At 40.9% G+C, this 19548-nt stretch overlaps 1 protein-coding gene across 2 annotated transcripts in view; it reads left to right on the top strand.

Moving 5' to 3' along the window:
- LOC147106084 (protein bicaudal D homolog 1-like) overlaps positions 1-19548 on the top strand; it is a 356969-nt gene that overhangs the window by 327739 nt on the left and 9682 nt on the right. Inside the window, exon 8 of one of the 2 annotated variants that reach the window (XM_086008841.1) lies at positions 726-933. In XM_086008841.1, coding sequence (XP_085864967.1) covers positions 726-933 — 208 coding nt within the window. Of the gene's footprint in view, positions 1-725; positions 4505-19548 lie in introns of those variants that run through there. The other variant, XM_086008842.1, reaches the window with a different exon arrangement.

Below are 19548 nucleotides of genomic sequence, written 5' to 3' on the forward strand. Positions count from 1 at the left end.
TTGGGAGAACATGATTGGGCTTGACAGTAATGACCCCCACGGTAGAATATGCTGCCAACACTCATTGTCTGGACTTGCAAACAAAGAATGACGTGGTGCTGGAAGGTTGAACACCTGAAATACTCCACCTCAGCATTAGTTAGCACCTTCAGGACAGGAGGGAAGACCATTTAAAATAACGGGAGCAGCAATCACAATATTATTTTTCAGAAATGGCAATACAAAGGGGCACTTTCTTCATGGAAAAAGTCTCTGCCAAAGCTTTTCTTTCATTTGTTTACAGACGCATGATGCAATGACCTAAATCTCATTAAAATGCATTACGGCGTCACTTATGCATGACATCATCATAGCAAAAATTTCACCGCAAACAATAAATGTTTCCCTAACACTTTTTCACGCCCCTTTAAAGGAGCAGGAGGCGCTCTGTTTTGTATCAGATGGGTAAGAACTATGACTGGTAAAGACTTAACGGGAGACATGTCCCAGGTACCTTCCATGTTTTTTTAAATACCAGTTGCAGGGGGGGAGCAAACAGGATGCCGAAGGTGTGAAAACAGGACTAATCCTACTGACATCAGTGAAGGGAAGTGGGAATGTGTTAAAGGGATTGGTTAACATGAAATCAGATTGGGGTAGTTAACTGGGGAAAAAATAAAAGATTGACAAATAGCTTCAAAGTGCCAGTGCCTGACTCCCTGCTATCCTCAAAACTCTTTCCTTAGGTGTGATGAATACGTGACACAACTGGACGACATGCAGCGGCAGCTGGCAGCGGCCGAGGATGAGAAGAAGACGCTGAACTCCCTGCTGCGTATGGCAATTCAGCAGAAGCTGGCCCTTACGCAGCGGCTCGAGGACCTGGAGTTCGATCACGAGCAGTCTCGGCGCAACAGAAGCAAGCTGGGGAAAAGCAAAGTTGGCAGTCCTAAAGTAAGTGTGGAAGCGGCGGCAGGCAGCATGCCTTTCCCAGCTGCCATAGACATTCTGACTCTGCTTAGTCAAGGCTCAGAGCAATAAACAAGGGTCAGGCGGTCAACAGTGGTGCTTATAGGATGGGACCATGCAGTAACACTGATAGGACAGTAAGCCAGTGCAAAAGAGCATTCAATCACCTACAACAAAAAGGAAATCTGCTGTGTCATGCCCCTTTAAGGGGGAATAATTGCCCCCTATTTTTAATTTGGTCACAGCTGAAATTTATGCCTTTATTTTACATTAGTACATTTTTTAGTGGGACAGGTGACGGGGAGTGACCTGTCAGATTTGCGTAACTCCAATTGCCTGTACAGTTTCTAGGTGAACACTGTAACCAATGTAGAGTGCTGTACTCCTCTGTCGGAGACCCTAACTCTTTGAAACTAATTCCATCCAAAGGAAGAGCTTTGCCCTCACATGCACAGCATATTTTCTGATAGTGGTCAGGCAGCGGCCCGCAGAGATTGACAAGGCCCAGATTCTGGTACTCTTCCTGTTTATAGAAGATGCATGAGGAAGTGGGTAACAAATGCAAAGGGGAGGGGGAATAAGTCAACATCTCTGAAGCAAAATACCACTTATTTTGAGCTGTACTATTGCCTTCTGTCCACCCCTACAACTCAATTACCTCTTTGAAGGATCTATTGTCAGTGAATTATCCAAATTCAGCTGGGAGAGAACCATAGCCTGGGCTGCAGTTTTCTCTGTGGCTGTTGTGAATGATGAGCTGCGACTGGTGAACAAGTAGTCCTGGTTAAGATAACATTTGATATTTCCCACTCTGAACAGATAAAATGTACTCTCAGATGTGACCAACAGGCTGAGTGACAGTGCCTGGAGGACAACCATACTCTGGTTTGAAGAATACAATCTTAAGTATTAACAAAGTCTTTCAGGTGTCTTTAAGCCCTAAAGAATGATTTAGAAGGAATAGTCAGAGGCTGAGATGCAATGTGATAATTCCACTGGGGAGTTCAGACAATGGCAAAAACTATCCGTGAAACCCCAGTGGTTTATGGATGTCTTGTAAGCTAGAGAAGGAACTGCAGCCCATAACACAGTACTCGGTACCTTTGATTTTGTGTAATATATTCTTTGTGTGCTGCACAGGTACATTTTTAAGTACTTTTGTATTTGGAATCGGTTCTTTTTGATGCTATAACTCTGCTGTTAGCATCAGGAAAGTGAGAGTGATATGTAGAAAGGATGTTAGGAATACAAGTATAACAGTCGATTGCTTAACTGAGGAGTAATACCATTACAATGCAGGTAGTGTAGTACAACAAAGTTGTGTTTTTAACAGATTTTTGGTGAAAAGTGCATGCCTTATATATTATACAGAGAGCAACGTACGTAGAATAGATTATAGAAGTGACAGTGTCGTATAGACAGACAGGAAGCTCACAGCTAAGCATTGAAAGCCCTGCATTGCCTTCCACAGTTTATTCTCCTGAAGGTGCTACTTCTTACTGGGGGTACAGTACAGTGATCACTGTCTGCCCTATAGTATCTAGTCCAAGTGGCTATTCTTCACATATAAGTGTTAATAATAGGAGATTTGACTTTGTGAGCCAATCTCCACATATACTAATAGAGGCCACTGGATAGTGTGTAGGAGCTGGGAATCGTGGCTGACTTTTATCTCTCCCACTCCCTAGCCCATGGATGCTGAGGCCAGTTTATGCTAATCCCACATTGGACAGTGCATTCGCCAACAGAGCCTTGGTGGAAACTTCCATTATCTGTTTTGATACAATTTACATCATTATTGTGTAATATGCATGGATAAAAGGCATGACGTTACCGGGGGGCGATCTCCTTTGGCTGTGTTGGCGACATTGCAAACACAGCTGGAAGGTTTCTTCTATTTCTAGTGACAGTCTAAACTTCTTCTAAAAGAAATCATTTATAGCTTTGCTAAAACCAGTGAGCACAAAAAATATTTCTGCTGTGTTTGCAATGTTGTAACACAGAGCAACCAGAAGGAATCTTCCCCAAATGTCCCTTTAAGATTACTAATAAAGTTTAGCCACTAGAGGGCACCTGAAATTATGTTTTAATTGAATCCCAAATGATGAATGAAAACAACACCTGTCATTCCAGGCCTTGTTACATCACTTAAACCTCATTTCCTAACTGGTCAGGGATTAAGTTCTCATTCAAACGATATTTTAGTTTAAATCTTTTACAAAATGTCTTAAAGAATTTATAAGACTGTTTTAGTGCCATTTGCTTTGTTTTCTTCCGGACGCAAAAGATCACAGGTGAGAAATATAGAATGTTTAATGGCCATATTACCTCACTGCAGGGTTTTTGGGATTGTTTTGAGTGCCTGGAAGAACCAGGAATGGCCTGCTCCAAAAACTCCGCTCCAACACTGCCAATCTGGTTACCAAGAAGAGCTCACAGTCCGGCAGACACAACACTATCTGCTAGGGGACCAACTTTTGAGAAGTGGATTTTTATTTTTTAAAGCCATGCTTTAAAAATAAGCCACAGCTGCAGTCAGTGTTGTGATGACATCATTGAATCTTCCTGATTTTACCAATCTGGTAAATTGCCTTTCGAGAGATTTCCCATGCAGCATTGCCCTTTTCACGATTGTGGATTCCAGTTCCTTAATGTGTAGCGCAATAATGTCAAGATTAACAAACTGGAATCTACACTCGTTTGAAATAAACGGGTTGTTTCAAACTTACAGCTGTCAACCTTCCATTTTAATACCTCACAAACAAAATGGATTTAAATGGGGAGGGTTTCATTTTTTTCTATTTTATAGAAATAATTATTAATCCTTATTAATGATTTTAGTACACAATATTTAATTCAGACAAAATATTTATTAAAAGACTCCTAGCTTTGTCAAAAGAAATGCTTGGCTAGCTTTTTGTTAATTTGTAAACACATGACATGCTGTGATAGACAGGTGATCTATCTTGTGTCATTTTATGATATTTCTATATTATATCTTTTCATATGACATTTTAGTGAGGCCAGGTATAGCAAATTTAAACTGGCTTCTGTTAACTAATTACTGGATGTGGTTTCTTTTGTCTTTGTCTGTGTGTTTGTGTGTGTGCACGAGGGGGAGGTCGAACAAATACCCAATCTGTGTGAAGACACGACATGTTACATTGCAATAGAAATTCTCTTCTAGCTGTACCTTCTGAACAATACCTAATGAACCATGGCTCCATTGTAGGAAAATGTATTTATCAGGCAGATGTCAGGGAATGTGAGCTTACAGATGTAGTCACTGGGCGGAGCTATCTGAAGCCCTACACCACTGGTGGGACTTCTCACACAACAGGTAGCTTATTAGAAAATCATAGATACAGTGCCCACGATTATCTGCTCATTAATTCCAGCGGTTGGAAGATCGAAGGCAAAGCACCCATGATTTTCCGATGTTGCCCACTGCATGCAAGGTCACGCTGGTGTTGTGCCTCAGAAATTCCACTCATTGGGCTCGAACTTGACCTTGTGTAAAATGGGTGATAGCGAATCGACAGCCCCGTTTACATCACTCCCCATTTTTACCTGTATTGAAATCAATGGAAATAAAAATCCGGAGAGATGTAAAACGGGACTGCCAATTCGCTATCACCCATTTTACACTATCACACAAGGTCAAGATCTACCCCATTATCTCTAAGGCTAAACCATTTAAGGTAAATATTGTTTTAAAAGAGTTGGATGGGTGCATATTGTTTCAACATGGGCAATTCCTGGGTAATGCTAACACTGGGAATAATATGGGGTGCATGTATTGGGTGTTTGGGGTGCACTTGCAGAAAAAAAAACAAAGCAAGAATAGAGCTTCTCAATCAAAGTATAACGATAGACTTAACAGTATATTGCACAAATTAAAGAAGCCTATTAGGCAAGCAGGAAAACACATGCTTCATCCTCTCATTCCGGGCTGGACCAAAATCTGGCTTCTACAGCTGTGCGGTCAGAAGGTGGTTTATTTTCTAGTAAGTTGCTTACCCGCAGTTTGTTTCAGTTGCATTTTAATGGAATCATCAAATAAAATCTAATTAGTGGATAAAAATAGATTTGAAACTCTCAAAGCACAAGAGTCAGTTTAATTCCTTTATTTTTGATTGTTTGAAGGAATGAATTCCTGTTTTCTGCCCAGATCTTGAGGGCGGGGAACCGTCTTTCACCAGTTGGTGCAATTCATACATCAGAATTTTAGAGATACAAAATAGTGCTGAATGCACTATACAAGGGTATAAAATAAGCACTTTTACCAGGCATGTTTCAGCTATTCATTATTGAAATTACACAGCTCAGTTACTCCAATATTGCTTTATGACTCAATGAGAATCAAATAAATTAACTATTTATGCAGTGAAGCAAAGCCATAATATAAGTTTTTAGTTTAAATATTTTGGAATTCCCTCTCCTGCTCTGTGCAGCCACACTCATCCATCATCATGAGTGCAAAACAATCCAACTTATAAACATCTCTCCAGGTTGAGCCAGCATAACTGCACACAAGTAGGGTGTGGAAGTACTCCATGACCCTCCCCATGCCATAGTCCCCTTGGTTTCTCTCCATTCTCAAGTAACCTAGTTGAGACCAACAATATTACCCCTTGTCTGTGCATCAACCAAAACAAGTTTGTTAAACTTGCTTCTCTTAGTTAACAGTCTGGTGATCTGATGGTTTAAGTCCTGGGCTGCCTTCTTCCATACAGTTATTCACAAGAAACTTCTCTTTTCCCCTTCACAAACTCAGGAAGAAATTCTGGGAAATTACTCTCTCAGCCCTAAAGGCGATCAAGCAAGCTCCAGGAGACCACAGTGACTGGTGATACAAACCTGCCTTCTATGTGTTGAAATAGTTGCTAGCTGCAGGATTTCATCCAGCTCTCCTTTGAATGCTTGCAGTTAATCCGCACTCACCGCATGTGCCAGCAACTTATTCCAGAGGTTAACTCTGCAAAAAGAACTACCTTTTAATGTCTAACCTAGTTCTGTGCTTTTGCAACTTAAGCTTATGTCTCCTGGTCCTCATTAACCTATCTAGCTCAAAATAGCCTTTCCACATGGATCGAGTGTAATCCTTTTATTATTTTAAAGACCTCAATCCTATCTCCTTGATGTATATACTTGAAGTAAAAAGCCCCAGTTCGCTAAGCCTGTCCTGATAACTAAGCGTCCTTAAACTAGTTATCAATCTAGTGGCCTCCTCTGAACCTTATCCAGGTCCTCTATATCCCCCATCCTGTGAGGGAACCAAAACTGGGTACAGTGTTCTAAATGTGGCCTGATCAAGGCCTTGTACGAAGGATTGATGGTGGTACTTGTTTTATATTTAGCTGCCCTGGCAATATATTTGCTTTCATAATAGCCACATGGGACTGGTCATGGGCCTTCAATGAATCATGCACCATAATCCTGAGATCTTTCTTGTGCTCAGCAGCCTTGATCTTGTGTCTTTGAACAGTTGATGTCAACATTTTCCAAGGATTTAATTTTTTTATAATGGCAATATATAAAAATAAAAGAATGTATGGTTCTAAAATGGGGGCTAAATTACAGTTGCACATGTTGGTCCAATTATCCCCTTGCCTCTAACCCCACTTCATCCTAATGCTGCTCCTTGTGCAAACTATCTAGCGTTTGCTGCACTCCTGTTATTTTTACCCCACTTCAATGTAATGCTAAATAATGACTTCAACATTTAAATAGAAATCAGAGGAGTGCAGTGCTGCCTGACCTGAGTGTTTGTTTTCCAGCATTTTCTGTTTTTATTTTGACGATTCCAGTGCTCTCCTGACCAGCCTCTCACCTTGCATCTTCTGTAAACTTCAGCTAATCCAAAACTCTGCTGCCCATTTCCCAACTCGCACAGAGTCCCGTTCACCCATCACCCCTGTGCTTGCTAACCTACATTGGCTCCCAGTCCAGCAACGCCTCGAATTTCAAATTCTCATCCTATTGTTCTAATCCCTCTATGGCCTCACCCCTTCCTATCTCTGCATCCTCCTCCAACCCTGTGTGGAGTGCTCCTGAAATAAATCAAATTGTTCAACAGGGTCTTGCACTTATTTTTGGTTTTCCTGCATTTTTCTATTTGCTCCGTCACTTTTTAAAGATTTCCCACTTTCTTCTTTCATCTCCTTCTGTTTTTTCTTTTGTGCATTGTTTACCTCTGTGGTTTTTGATGGGCAGCCTCCTGCCACTGAACACAACAATCTTCTCAAACCTTATGCCACATAATTCCTAGAATCAGTAGTTGTATAATACAGGTCAGAACATTCATCCCTGCCATCTAAATATAGTCGTACTATTGTAAAAATGTGACGAGACAACAAACATACTCTTCATATTATTGTAAATGTATAAAACATTATACAACTATGCAAGTTTGACAAAAACATTTTTTTTTAAAGGCAAACCAGACCAATGGGTTCTGTAATTATTTTCAATCCAGGAGATCGTGGGTTTGATGTTGGCCATGTTTTTGTTTGCTTGTTCTGAAGTCCATCTGCTGTTCATTGCAAACCCAGCAGGTCACTTTTAGACAGGTGAACATAGCAGGTTTCCTTGTCAAATCTGGTTAAAGATGGCACACCTCGAAGCAAAACATTGAATAGTACATCTACCACATTTTTCATAAGAACATAGAATATAAGAAATAGGAGCAGGAGTAGGTCATTGGGCCCCTCGAGCCTGCTCCACCATTCAGTAAGATCATGGCTGATCTTCTGCCTCATCTCCACTTTCCTGCACTATCCCCATATCTCTTGATTCCCTTAAATTCCAAAAACCTATCGATCTCTGTCTTGAATATACTCAACGACTGAGCCTCCACAGCCCTCTGGGGGAGAGAATTCCAAAGACTCACCACCCTCTGAGTGAAGAAATTTCTCCTCATCTCAGTCCTAAATGGCCGACCCCTTATTCTGAGACTGTGACCCCTGGTTCTAGACTCCCCAGCCAGGGGAAACATCCTCCCTGCATCTACCCTGTCAAGCCCTGTAAGAATTTTGTATGTTTCAATGAGATCATCTCTCATTCTTGTAAACTCTAGAGAATATAGGCCTAGTCTACTCAATTTCTCCTCAAAGGACAATGCCCCCATCCCAGGAACCAGTCTGGTGAACCTTCGTTGCACTCTCTCTATGGCAAGTATATCCTTCCTTCGGTAAGAAGACCAAAATTGTGCACAATACACCAGGTGTGGTCTCACCAGGACCCTATATAATTGCAGTAAGACATCTTTATTCCTATACTCACATCCTCTTGTAATAAAGGCCAATATACCATTTGCTTTCCTAATTGCTTGCTGTACCTGCATGGTAACTTTCAGTGATTCGTTTACAAAGACACCCAGGTACCTCTGAACACCAATATTTCCCAATCTTGCACCATTTAAAAAATACTCTGCTTTTCTATTTTTCCTACCAAAGTGGATAACTTCACATTTCTCCACATTATATTCCATTTGACATGTTCTTGCCCACTCACTTAGCCTGTCTATATCCCCTTGAAGCCTCTTTGCATCCTCCTCACAACTTGCATTCCCACCTAGCTTTGTATCATCAGCAAACTTGGATATATTACATTTGGTCCCCTCATCTAAATCTTTGATATAGATTGTGAATAGCTGAGGCCCAAGCACTGATCCTTGCGGTACCCCACTAGTTACAGCCTGCTAACCCGAAAATGACCCATTTATTCCTACTCTGTTTTCTGTCCGTTAACCAATCCTCAATCTGTGCTAATATATTACCTTCAATCCCATGAGCCCTAATTTTGTTTAATAACCTTTTGTGTAGCTCCTTATCAAATGTCTTCTGAAAATCCAAAAACACCACATCCACTGGTTCCCCCTTATCTATTCTGCTAGTTACAACCTCAAAAAACTCTTAACAGATTTGTCAAACATGATTTCCCTTTCATAAATCCGTGTCGACTCTGCCCAGTCCTGTTATTATTTTCTAAGTGCCCTGTTACCACGTCTTTTAATAATAGATTCTAACATTTTCCCTACTGCTGATGTCAGGCTAACTGGTCTGTAGTTCCCCGTTTGCTACCTTCCAACCGTTCTAGAATCTGCGAATTTTGGAAGATGACAACCAATGCATCCACTATCTCTATAGGCACCTCTTTAAAAACCCTACGATGCAGGCCATCAGGTCCAGGGGATTTATTGGCTTTCAGTCCCATTAATTTCTCTAGTACTTTTTTTTACTAATACTAATTTCTTTCTGTTCCTCATTCTCACTAGACCCTTGGTTCGCCACTATTTCCAGGAGGTTTTTTGCGTCGTCTTCAGTGAAGACCGACACAAAGTATTTGTTTAATTTCTCTTTCATTTCCTTATTCCCCATGATAATTTCTCCTGTCTCAGCCTGTAAGGGACCCACATTTACTTTCGCTATTCTTTTCCTTTTTACCTATAGAAGCTTTTACAGTCTGTTTTTATGTCTCTCGCTAGTTTACTCTCATATTCTATTTTCCCTTTCTTTATCAATTTCTTGGTCCTCCTTTGCTGAATTCTAAAATCCTCCCAGTCCTCAGGCTTACTGCTCTTTTTGGCAACATTATAAGCCTCTTCCTTTGATCTAACACTATCTTTAACTTCTCTTGTTAGCCACGGTTGGACCACCTTTCCTGTGGGGTTTTTGTGTCTTAAAGGAGTGTATATTTTTTTTTATAAATTATGTATTAATTCTGTAAAAGCTAGCCATTGCTTGTCTACCATTATACCTTTTAATGTAGTTTCCCAATCTACCTTAGCCAACTTGCCCCTCATACCTACGTAGTTTGCTTTGTTTAGATTTAAGACCCTAATATCAGATTTAACTAAATCAATTTCGAACTTAATATAAAATTCTATCATATTATGGTCACTCTTCCCTAAAGGCCCCTTTACTACAAGGTTATTAAATAACCCTTTCTCATTGCACAATACTAGATCTAAAATAGCCTGTTCCCTAGTTGGTTCCTCAACATACTGATCTAGAAAACTATCTTGTATACATTCCATGAATTCGTATATAGGATTCCTGAGCCCTTTATTCTAAGTGCCGGGCTTGTTAGCCCAAAACCAGTTAGGGAGTAGGGTGCATCCAAATGGATTTGAATTGATCCAGTTTGGAAAAGATTTCAGGGCTCACCTCTGAAACCCTGTGACAACTGAGATAATGTTGGTGTTTTATTAGAATGTGCTGCATATATATAAGCCAGTTAACATCATGGGCCAGATTTTGCTGTAGCAGAGAATCTAGCAACGTCAGCACCCTTCAGCTCAAAATAATTTTGCCCAATAAGTTGCTGAAAGTGCGAGCTGATAACAGCGCAGTGAGGGAAACAGGACATCTGGGGCCTGAGTGAACACGGCAACCAACTGTGAATCGCTTTAACCAATGATATTTAAGGATTGAGAAATAAGCAGCGGAAGGACTGAGAAGGAGGGTGATTTATAGGGGGTGAATTCAATGTCAAATGAGGTACAGAAAGGTTGGATTAAGAGAGAGAGAGAAAAGAGACAGGAGAATTAAGAAAAACAATTTTTTTTAAATTTAGTACTGTGGGGCAGAAATTCCGATCTCTACAGGTGTGTACACGCTCTGTACTCACCCGTAGGGACATCGGAAATGCCGGTTTCAGGCATGTACTGCGCATGCGCTGGAAACCGGCATTTCCGATCTGTAAGGAAAGCTCTCGACAGATCCTCCGGCTTCCCTGGAGCAGGGCCTCTGTGGAGACCCTCCGCCCGCAGAAAACACTTACAATTCTTGCGTCTGGTAAAAGCAGGTGCAACGCCTGCTTTTACCAGGATAAGAGTTGAAAAAAAGTTTTTAAAAATTTCCACTTATTTATCATTAAAAATACTTTAAAGAAAGGTAAGTTTATTTTTAGCCCCGTTAAAAACTTTAATTATATTTTTCAAAAATTTAAATTTTTGTTTAAAATAGTTAATTTATGTAATTTCAAGTAATTTTAAAAATGTGATTTAAAAAAAAAATGTATTTAAAGTTTTACTATGTTTTGGGGGTGATCTACATTCATATATTTGACAGGTCCATGGCCCACGTGATCCCAGGGACGCTGCGAACTACCTACGCCTCTGGGATACGTGGGCCCTGTGCATCAGCAGTTTGGAGAGGCCCAGGAACGGAACTCTGGGCCTCCCGGGAGCCCTCCGGTCTTGGCGCAGATTTTTCCAGATCGCAGCCCTCCGCCCGCGGGAGGCCTGCGAACGGAATTTCTGGCCCAACATATTTAAAATCTCCTAAAGCAATTCACAACCTGAAGGAATGAAACTCCACACTTATAATTAATTTTCAGTGCCAGAGAGGTTGATTGGCAGTCATTAACACTTATCACGTTGTTAAAAGGGTACTTACATTTCACAGAATCACAGAAACCCCACAGTGCGGATAGAGGCCATTTCGGCCCATCGAGCCTGCACCGACACATATCCCACCTGATCCCCGTAACCCCTACCCCAACACATATCCCACCCTATCCCCGTAACCCCACGTATTTAATCCCCCTAACACTAAGGGTCAATTTTTATCATAGCCAATCAACCTAACCTGCACATCTTTGTCCCTAAATATCCGCCGCAGGTTTAGTTTGTATCTACCATGTAAATACAGCAGCTTCAGGCCATTCAATGTATGTCAATGGTGAGGCAGACAGCAAAATGCCGTTTTCGCAAAGCTAATGGTGGAGTGGCGCAACTTGGACAGCAGCTTTTGGATATTGACATTTAATCCCAACTTTGTAGGCAAAATTTTTTAAACCTAAATGTGCAATTGTAAGTGTAACTCATGGGCCCGCTTCTAAATGCCCCGCTCCAGCAAAATCTGGCACGATATGTTGTTGACTGAAGAGTAAATATAATTAGTCCATCCTAGTATTGGAGTTAAGTTTTATATAGCTAGCAAGTTTACAGTCTGATGTCTTTCACAGGTAACTATTTACCAATGATATCTTTTCATTAATTTATGTGCTACTGTCTGGTTTGAACTTGTTCAGACCAGAACCACTGCACAGTCTAAAATTTATTTTTTAAACCTGGGTGTGAACTGAATGTATTATTTTGTGGGTAGTGCTGCATTTCTGCTAATGCTGACCCTTAATTAATATTGGTGTACTTGCCTGAAGCACTGTGTGTCACCATTAACCCAGTATTACTGGATGGTGTATCTTAAAGCACCACTGTCTGACCTTCACATATGGTAATCTTTCATCCAACAGAATTTTACAGACTGTTAATTCCCTCTATAAACCAGGCTTGTTCAATCCAGTATTTGTGCTTACAGGAAGTTGGGAATATTGAGCCAGCCCTGTATATTGGCTTGGTTTTGTATGCATAATACTTGAAAATGAAATGAAAATGTTGATGAATGATATTCCGGTTAATCTGAGAGCATGCTCCTAGCTGACTGAAATTTTGCCCTAGGTGGCTAAAAATGCCATTCAGAATAAAAAATTAACATAAATAAGATGAAGTTAAATGATATTACTCTAGTTCCAATAATTAATCTCGCACTTCAAAATCCTCACATCTTATTTTTTTTTAAACGTTTTCCTCCTCATTTTCAGTGATGAGGTATATTATTTATATTTGGCTGACAGCTACAAATGAATCTACTTATAAAAAGTGAAACTGACCATGTGATGGCACTCAGTGGCCTATGATGAACTGATAAGTCTTCATAAATCAAATCCTCTCCCAGTTACAGTGTATCTGAAGGGTGTAATTCTTTTTTTATAGTGAGTATATTCCACTAAGTATCTGAGGTAAAGTTCCTGTCAGCTACATGTATCTCAGCTTCCAACTCTTCACCTGATGTACCATGCAAACAAATCGTTCATCTTCAGTACAGTGTTTCTTCAGTGCAATTTAACAAGGAGCCTTTGAACTGTTGTATATCACTTTTGTTAATTCAAATGTAAATAGCGGATGTTCAACCCCATATGTTAAATGTTGTTCTGTGTACTGCGTTAATGAAATCTAACAATATATCATGAGACTCCAATGTTTGTTTGTTAACTTTCTGCTAATTACTAACATCATTTGCCAAACATTTCCAGAGGGATTTAGTGAGGATAAACCTTGAATTTTCTTAACTGTGTTCACTGATTATTAAATACGGAGACCCAAGATCCTGTGTATCGGAAAGATTATGTCCAATTTACACAGTTACGTAAGACCTGAGATGTAATAACTTGCATGCCAGTTAGACTTTCTGTTGGTTTTTACTGTTGCTATGCCTGATTTACCCAAAAAACCTTTTTTTGACTCACATTTGTGTGGATGTTGTTTTATTATTAGACAGATAAGCACAGCTAATCACTGGTAAGTTTGTACAAACAGTAGGGATTTTGTGTCATGCTTGCAAGATTTACCTTGTAAACAGTAGGTTCAGTTAATGCAATTATGAACTAAATCGTTAATAATAAGCCCATGCTTCAGGTTCTTCCACTCACTGACTATTGGTGTTTGAAAGGTCAGGTGAAACTTGATTTTACATATAATAGCAAAGTACTGCAGATGCTGGAAATCTGAAATAACAACAGAAAATGCTGGAAATACTCAGCAGGCCAGGCAGCATCTGTGGAGAGAGAAATAGAGTTAACGTTTCAGGTCTGGGACCCTTCATCAGAACTGGAAAAAGCTGGAAATGTAACAGATATTAAGCAGGTGCAGAGACAAAGGTGGGGGGGTGGGGTTTAGGAGGGGAGGAAGGAATTGAAAGAACATACTGTGAAAATGTTGCAAATGGGAATGGCAAAGTCATACTGCATGAAAAATGGGGGCAGGGATTATTATCTGAAATTGTTGAACTCGATATTGAGTCTGGAAGGCTGTAAAGTGCCTAATTGAAAGATGAGGTGCTGTTCCTTGAGCTTACATTGAGCTTCATTGGAACAATGTAATAGGCCGAGGACAGAGAGATCAGAGTGGGAGTGAAGCGGAGAATTAAAGTGACAGGCGACCGGAAGCTCAGGGTCACTCTTACGGACTGAATGGAGGTGTTCCGCAAAGTGATCGCCCAATCTGCGTTTGGTCTCCCCAATGTAGAGGAGACTGCATCGTGAGCAGCGAATACAGTATATTAAATTGCAAGAAGTACAATTAAATCGCTGTTTCACCTGGAACGGGTGTTTGGGGCCCTGGACAGTGGGAAGGGAGGAGGTAAAAGGGCATGTGTTGCATCTCCTGCGCTTGCATGGGAATTGCCTGGCCTGCTGAGTATTTCCAGCATTTTCTGTTGATTATTACATACTTGTGTTCTTGTCAGTGGGAGGGCAGCACAGCAGTCAGCTGACTCCATAACTGAATCACCCACAAAATTAGAGTTCCAGGCTTAAAATAGTTGAAAACCAAACCAAACCAAAGCATTGATTAAAATAATGAGTGTAACATGAAAATATAATTAGCTGAGAGAGTTTTGAGACTTTGGCCATGATCTGCACTCAATTGTACATCCACATGTAAGCTGATAATTTGTCAATATTGCATTGTAGAATAGTGTATTGACATAAATTATAAGCAAATAAGTCACTTAAATCACTGCCATTTACATTAATTTGCTGGTGACTCCTTGACTCAACATGAATTAGCATTCACATGATGCTTTAACCCCTTTACTTCAGATGTTTTTGGTTTTTATTTGAAGGAACAAATTGAAAAAGATCTATGCAAATCATGCTTTCTTACCTTCTTGATCTTCCAGTACACTAAAAAGGTTGAACTTTAAAACAAATAGCTGCAGGGAATTGAAATGCAGGACCACAGTGGGTTAAAGTATTGTCCTTTTAGCTCTGACATCTCGTTTCAAATCCATAGAATTATAGAATCTTACAGCACAGAAGGAGGCCATTCACCCCGTCGTGCCTGTGCCGGTTCTTTGAAAGAGCTGTCCAACTTAGTCGAACACCCCAGCTTTTTCCCCATCACCCTGCAAATTACTTTTCTTCATATATCTGTCCAATTGCCTTTTGAATGTTCCTATGAAATCTGATTCCACCACCCTTTCAGGTAGTGCATTCCAGATCATCAGAACCCTCTGTGTGAAATAATTTCTCCGCCTTTCCCCTCTAGTTCTTTTGCCAATTATTTTAAATCTATGACCTCTGGCTACTGACCCACTTGTCAGAGGAAACTGTTTCTCCCTACTTGCTCTATCAAAACTCCTCATAATTTCAAATAACTCTATTAGGTCACCCCTTAACTTTCTCTGCTCTAAGGAGAACAATCCCAGCTTCTCCAATTTCTCCACATAACTGAAGTCCATCATCCAGGTAAACCTCCTCTATACCCTCTCCAAGGCCTTGACCTCCTTCCTAAAATGTGGTACCCAGAACTGTACACAATACGCCAGCTGAGGCCTAACCAGTGATTTCTAAAGGTTTAGGATGACTTATTTTTGTATTCAATGCCGCTATTTACAAGCCAAGTATCCCATACGCTTTCTTAACTACCTTATCAACTTGCCCTGCCACCTTCAAGGATTTGTGAATATGCACTCCCAGGTTCCTCTGCACTTTCACCCCCCCCCTGCTCAAAATAGTACCATTTAGATGATACTGCCTCTCCATGTTGTTCCTCCCAAAGTGCATCACTTCACACTTATCCACATTAAATTGCATCTGCCATGTGCCTGCCCATTTCACCAATCTGTATGTCCTCCTGAGGTCTGCTACTATCCTGCCCACTCTTTACTATGTTACCAAGTTTTGTATCATCCACAAACTTCAAAATTGTACTCCCTATACCCAAGTCCAGGTTATTTATATATAACAAGAAAGGCAATGGTCCTAATACCAACCCCTGGGGAAACCCACTGCATACTTCTCTCCAGTCAGAAAAACACCCATTCACCACTACTCTCTGCCTCCCATCCTTTAGCCAGTTATATACCCAAGTTACCACCGTCTCTTTAACACCACGTGCTTCTATCCAGCCCAAACAAATAGGATGATAGGTTTGTCTCTCTCTGATTGCTCATAGAACTGTAAGTAAAATGACTTTGGGTCAAGTTTCAACGTAATTCCAAATGGGCATAATTTCTTTGTTCTCCCTGTACAGCAGTTTGTGCAATCACAAAATGCATCTGATCTTAAAGCAAAGTTCCCAATCACTTATAATTTGAAGTTATTTTTTTCAAATGAGCTAGTACTTAAAAAGAGGAAATATTTTTTATTTCTTGTAAGAAACCTTTGTGATGATCTGCCTTAAATATCTTTAAAGCTAGAATTGCAACAAAAAAACTACTTCAAGATAACTTTGTGTAAAGATTGTAAAATAGATTAACGTATTGTACAATAAAGACAGAAACAAAGGGTGTAGCATATTATGGGTTTGAACCTGGTGCTACAAAAATTGCATAGATTTATGTTTATAGTCATATAGTGAGATTTAACTGGCACTCATAGCTAGGTCTACATAAAATGGTTCATTTAAGAGATTTAGCCACATCTCCACATGTTAGGAGAATACAATTTTTAACATACCCATCATAAGCATAATAGTAAAAAGATTGTGGTGGCACAACTTTAATTGTAGTCAAGTTAACATAATACAATAGGATCTAATTTCTATAATTCAGTCACAGCTTAGAACTATTAATATTAGCTTTGTAAATTAAAAAATCAGAACATTGCCTCTTCAATCAGATAACCGATTACCTGAAGTTCTCCTATACCTCAGTTACAGATCGGTAACTTTGTAGTAGAGACAGTGGCTCGTCCTCTGAAGTGTGTCTTCACCAAGTCATCTGCAGTTTGTAGTCTTATATTTCCTTTTCTTATTCCAACCTGGACATCTGAAAATGTCACCAGACTGTATATGATGCTAATAAACCTGTCTCATAGATTCAAGAATATTGTACAATGCAGTCCGACCACCTGGGCAAGAGAGGATCAACTGCCTATTTTGCACCACTTTATCCTGATTCTGTACAATACAAGCACTGTCTTATATTATGACACAAAATCCCATGGAAAAGGTATTACCTTATCATTTGAATATTTCCTATATTAGTATACTCCATTCTGCATTCATATATATGTATTTAGTTTTAGTTTTACAGTGACCCAGTAATGGTTCAAAGCTGTTTGTAAATTACTCTAATTCTTATTTCACTGTTTTCAACATTGTAACCCTATAGAAATGTGCTGAATTCCTCTTTTCTTGTCACCACCTACTATTCATGGGTGTTGCCCTGTGAATGGAAACAATTCCTGCTACATTGGATGGGGCATTCCTTTGGGAATTCCTCATGGAACTAGAGAATGAAGAGGAGTTCTACAGGCATGAGCAGAAGTGGGTGTGCCTGCATCGAAGGAGGGCTTAGCATATGTACTCCTACCCAAGGAAGGTGGATGTATAGACAACAGCACATTTCCTGGGCAAGTCTAAGAAGCTCAGTCTTTGCTACTTATGCTTCACCAGGGAGGCAGTCTCAGCATTGTGCCGAATCCTGCCATCAGACCTCCAAACCTTGTGTACAATAGCTCTGTCTGTGGCAGTAAAACACACAACTCCCTTGAACCTCTCTGCAACTGGCTGCTTTCAGTCAGCTTCAGGTGACATCTGTCAAATCAGCCGGTTGGCATACATCAGGTCAATGATGCATTCTTCACAGGGTACAAGACATTTCCACTTTTCAAAAGGACAATGACCAGCAGAAAGGAAGGGATCTTCACTGTGGCCGGGCTCCCCAGAGTGCAGGGCCTCGTCGATGGAATCCATCTGGCCATACAGGCTCTTTTCACCAATGGCATTTATGATTAAGAAGTGGTTCTATTCCATTAACCTGCAGGTTGGTTGTGCCCATCAGAACTACATCATGCAGCTGGATGCCAGGTACCCTAGAAGCTGCCACAATGCATTGATTCTATGAATCAGTCTACAATTCCATTGCTGTTTAATGGTATTTCTGCCCTAGATGGATGGATCCTGAATGACTAGCAATACACGCTTCACCCAGAGAGTGGTGAACCTGTGGAATTCTCTACCACACAAGGCAGTTGAGGCCAATTCATTAAATATAGTCAAGAAGGAGTTAGATATATTTCTTCAGGCTAAAGGGATCAAGGGATATGGGGAGAAAGTAGGGACAGGGTACTGAATTTGGATGATCAGCCATGATCTCATTAAATGGCGGAACAGGCTCAAGGGGCCGAATGGCCTACTCCTGCTCCTATCTTCTATGAGCCATGGCTCATGACACCACTGATTCAGCAGAAAGAAAATATAACGAGGCACACGCCTCTACAAGATTCAAATAAAGCAAATAAATCCCACTATCTGCAGATGTTCTACTGTTCAACTTGAAAAGGTCCCCAAAATGATAATAGTGTGCTGTATGCTGCACAATTATGCTATCGGGACAGAAGTCTCCATGTAGCAGATGCAATAGGAGAGTTAGGGAGGACCAAAAGAAGACCGAGACAATCAGCCTGAGGCTGAGGAGTTGCCAGCTGCAGCAAGGAAAACAAATCCAACAACAATTACCAGAGAATCATTCCACTTAACCTGCAAAATCCCCCCCCCCCCCCCCCCCAGCACAAGCATTCCTGTATCACATTCCCAATGAACAGATGCACCAAACCCAAATGACATTATGGCCCCGTACTTCATCTCGCCCACCATATATGCGCATCCATTCCTCCTGTTACAGGAATGTTACTGAGTACAAATGAACTCTGCAGAAATCCAGTTCGAAAGACTTATTACTGCTGTAGTGTTTGGTGTGCAGTCTGTGTATCTTACCCTGCTGCTTCTATTTGTGACTGTGCATGGAGACTGTATCTTACTGTATCTAGTGCTCGATCATTTCCTTTGTGGGAAAAGGAAATGAAGGTAACTGGCTGCTGGTGTCCCTGAGTGATTCTTGGGATGGCACTCTACCTCTTTCTGCTGGGTCATAATGTGGCCCTGCAACTGCTGGTGCTATGGCTGCTATTGTGGTTGCTGCCTGTGCCTGTCCATTTTTGCTATTTATGTGGGGCTACTGGGTGGCATGGGTGTAGATTTAACCTGTGATACAGCTCCCACCTCTGCCTACTTTTGTCATACCTCTGCTGCTGGTCATTCCCTCAGCACTTCCTAAGACCTGTATGAGAGCAGACTTCAAAGCTACAATGAGGTAATTCAACCTCATGCCAGGATACTGTTGGGTGATTCCCCATCATGATGAACCCTGACAGAACTGACGCATGGATACTGGGGCCTCCATACCAGCCATCATGACCTTGAAGGGTGCTTCACACAGTTTCAAAGAACTCAGTAAATTGGCAATGCGCAGACAGCAGCATTCATTTTTATGCAGGTCCTGGATGGCACCAGTTTTGGAATTTGATAGCGAGGGTGGCTTTGAACTGGGCCGCCAGCCAACTCCTTCCTGTTTCTCTGCTGGAACCGGCACTCGCTCCTCCTCATTCCTGTGCATTTCAGCTGCTTCCTGCTCTGAGTCTCACTGTATCTCTAGCTCTGAGTCTCACTGTATCTCTAACTCTGAATACTCCAGAGCAGTCATTCCTGGGCTGTTACTACAGGTGAATGCTGCTGTGTGCTGCGAA

This window comes from Somniosus microcephalus, chromosome 16 (assembly GCF_052327205.1).
Source record: "Somniosus microcephalus isolate GS21.2 chromosome 16, FLI_Smic_1.0, whole genome shotgun sequence".
Lineage (NCBI taxonomy): Eukaryota > Metazoa > Chordata > Chondrichthyes > Squaliformes > Somniosidae > Somniosus > Somniosus microcephalus.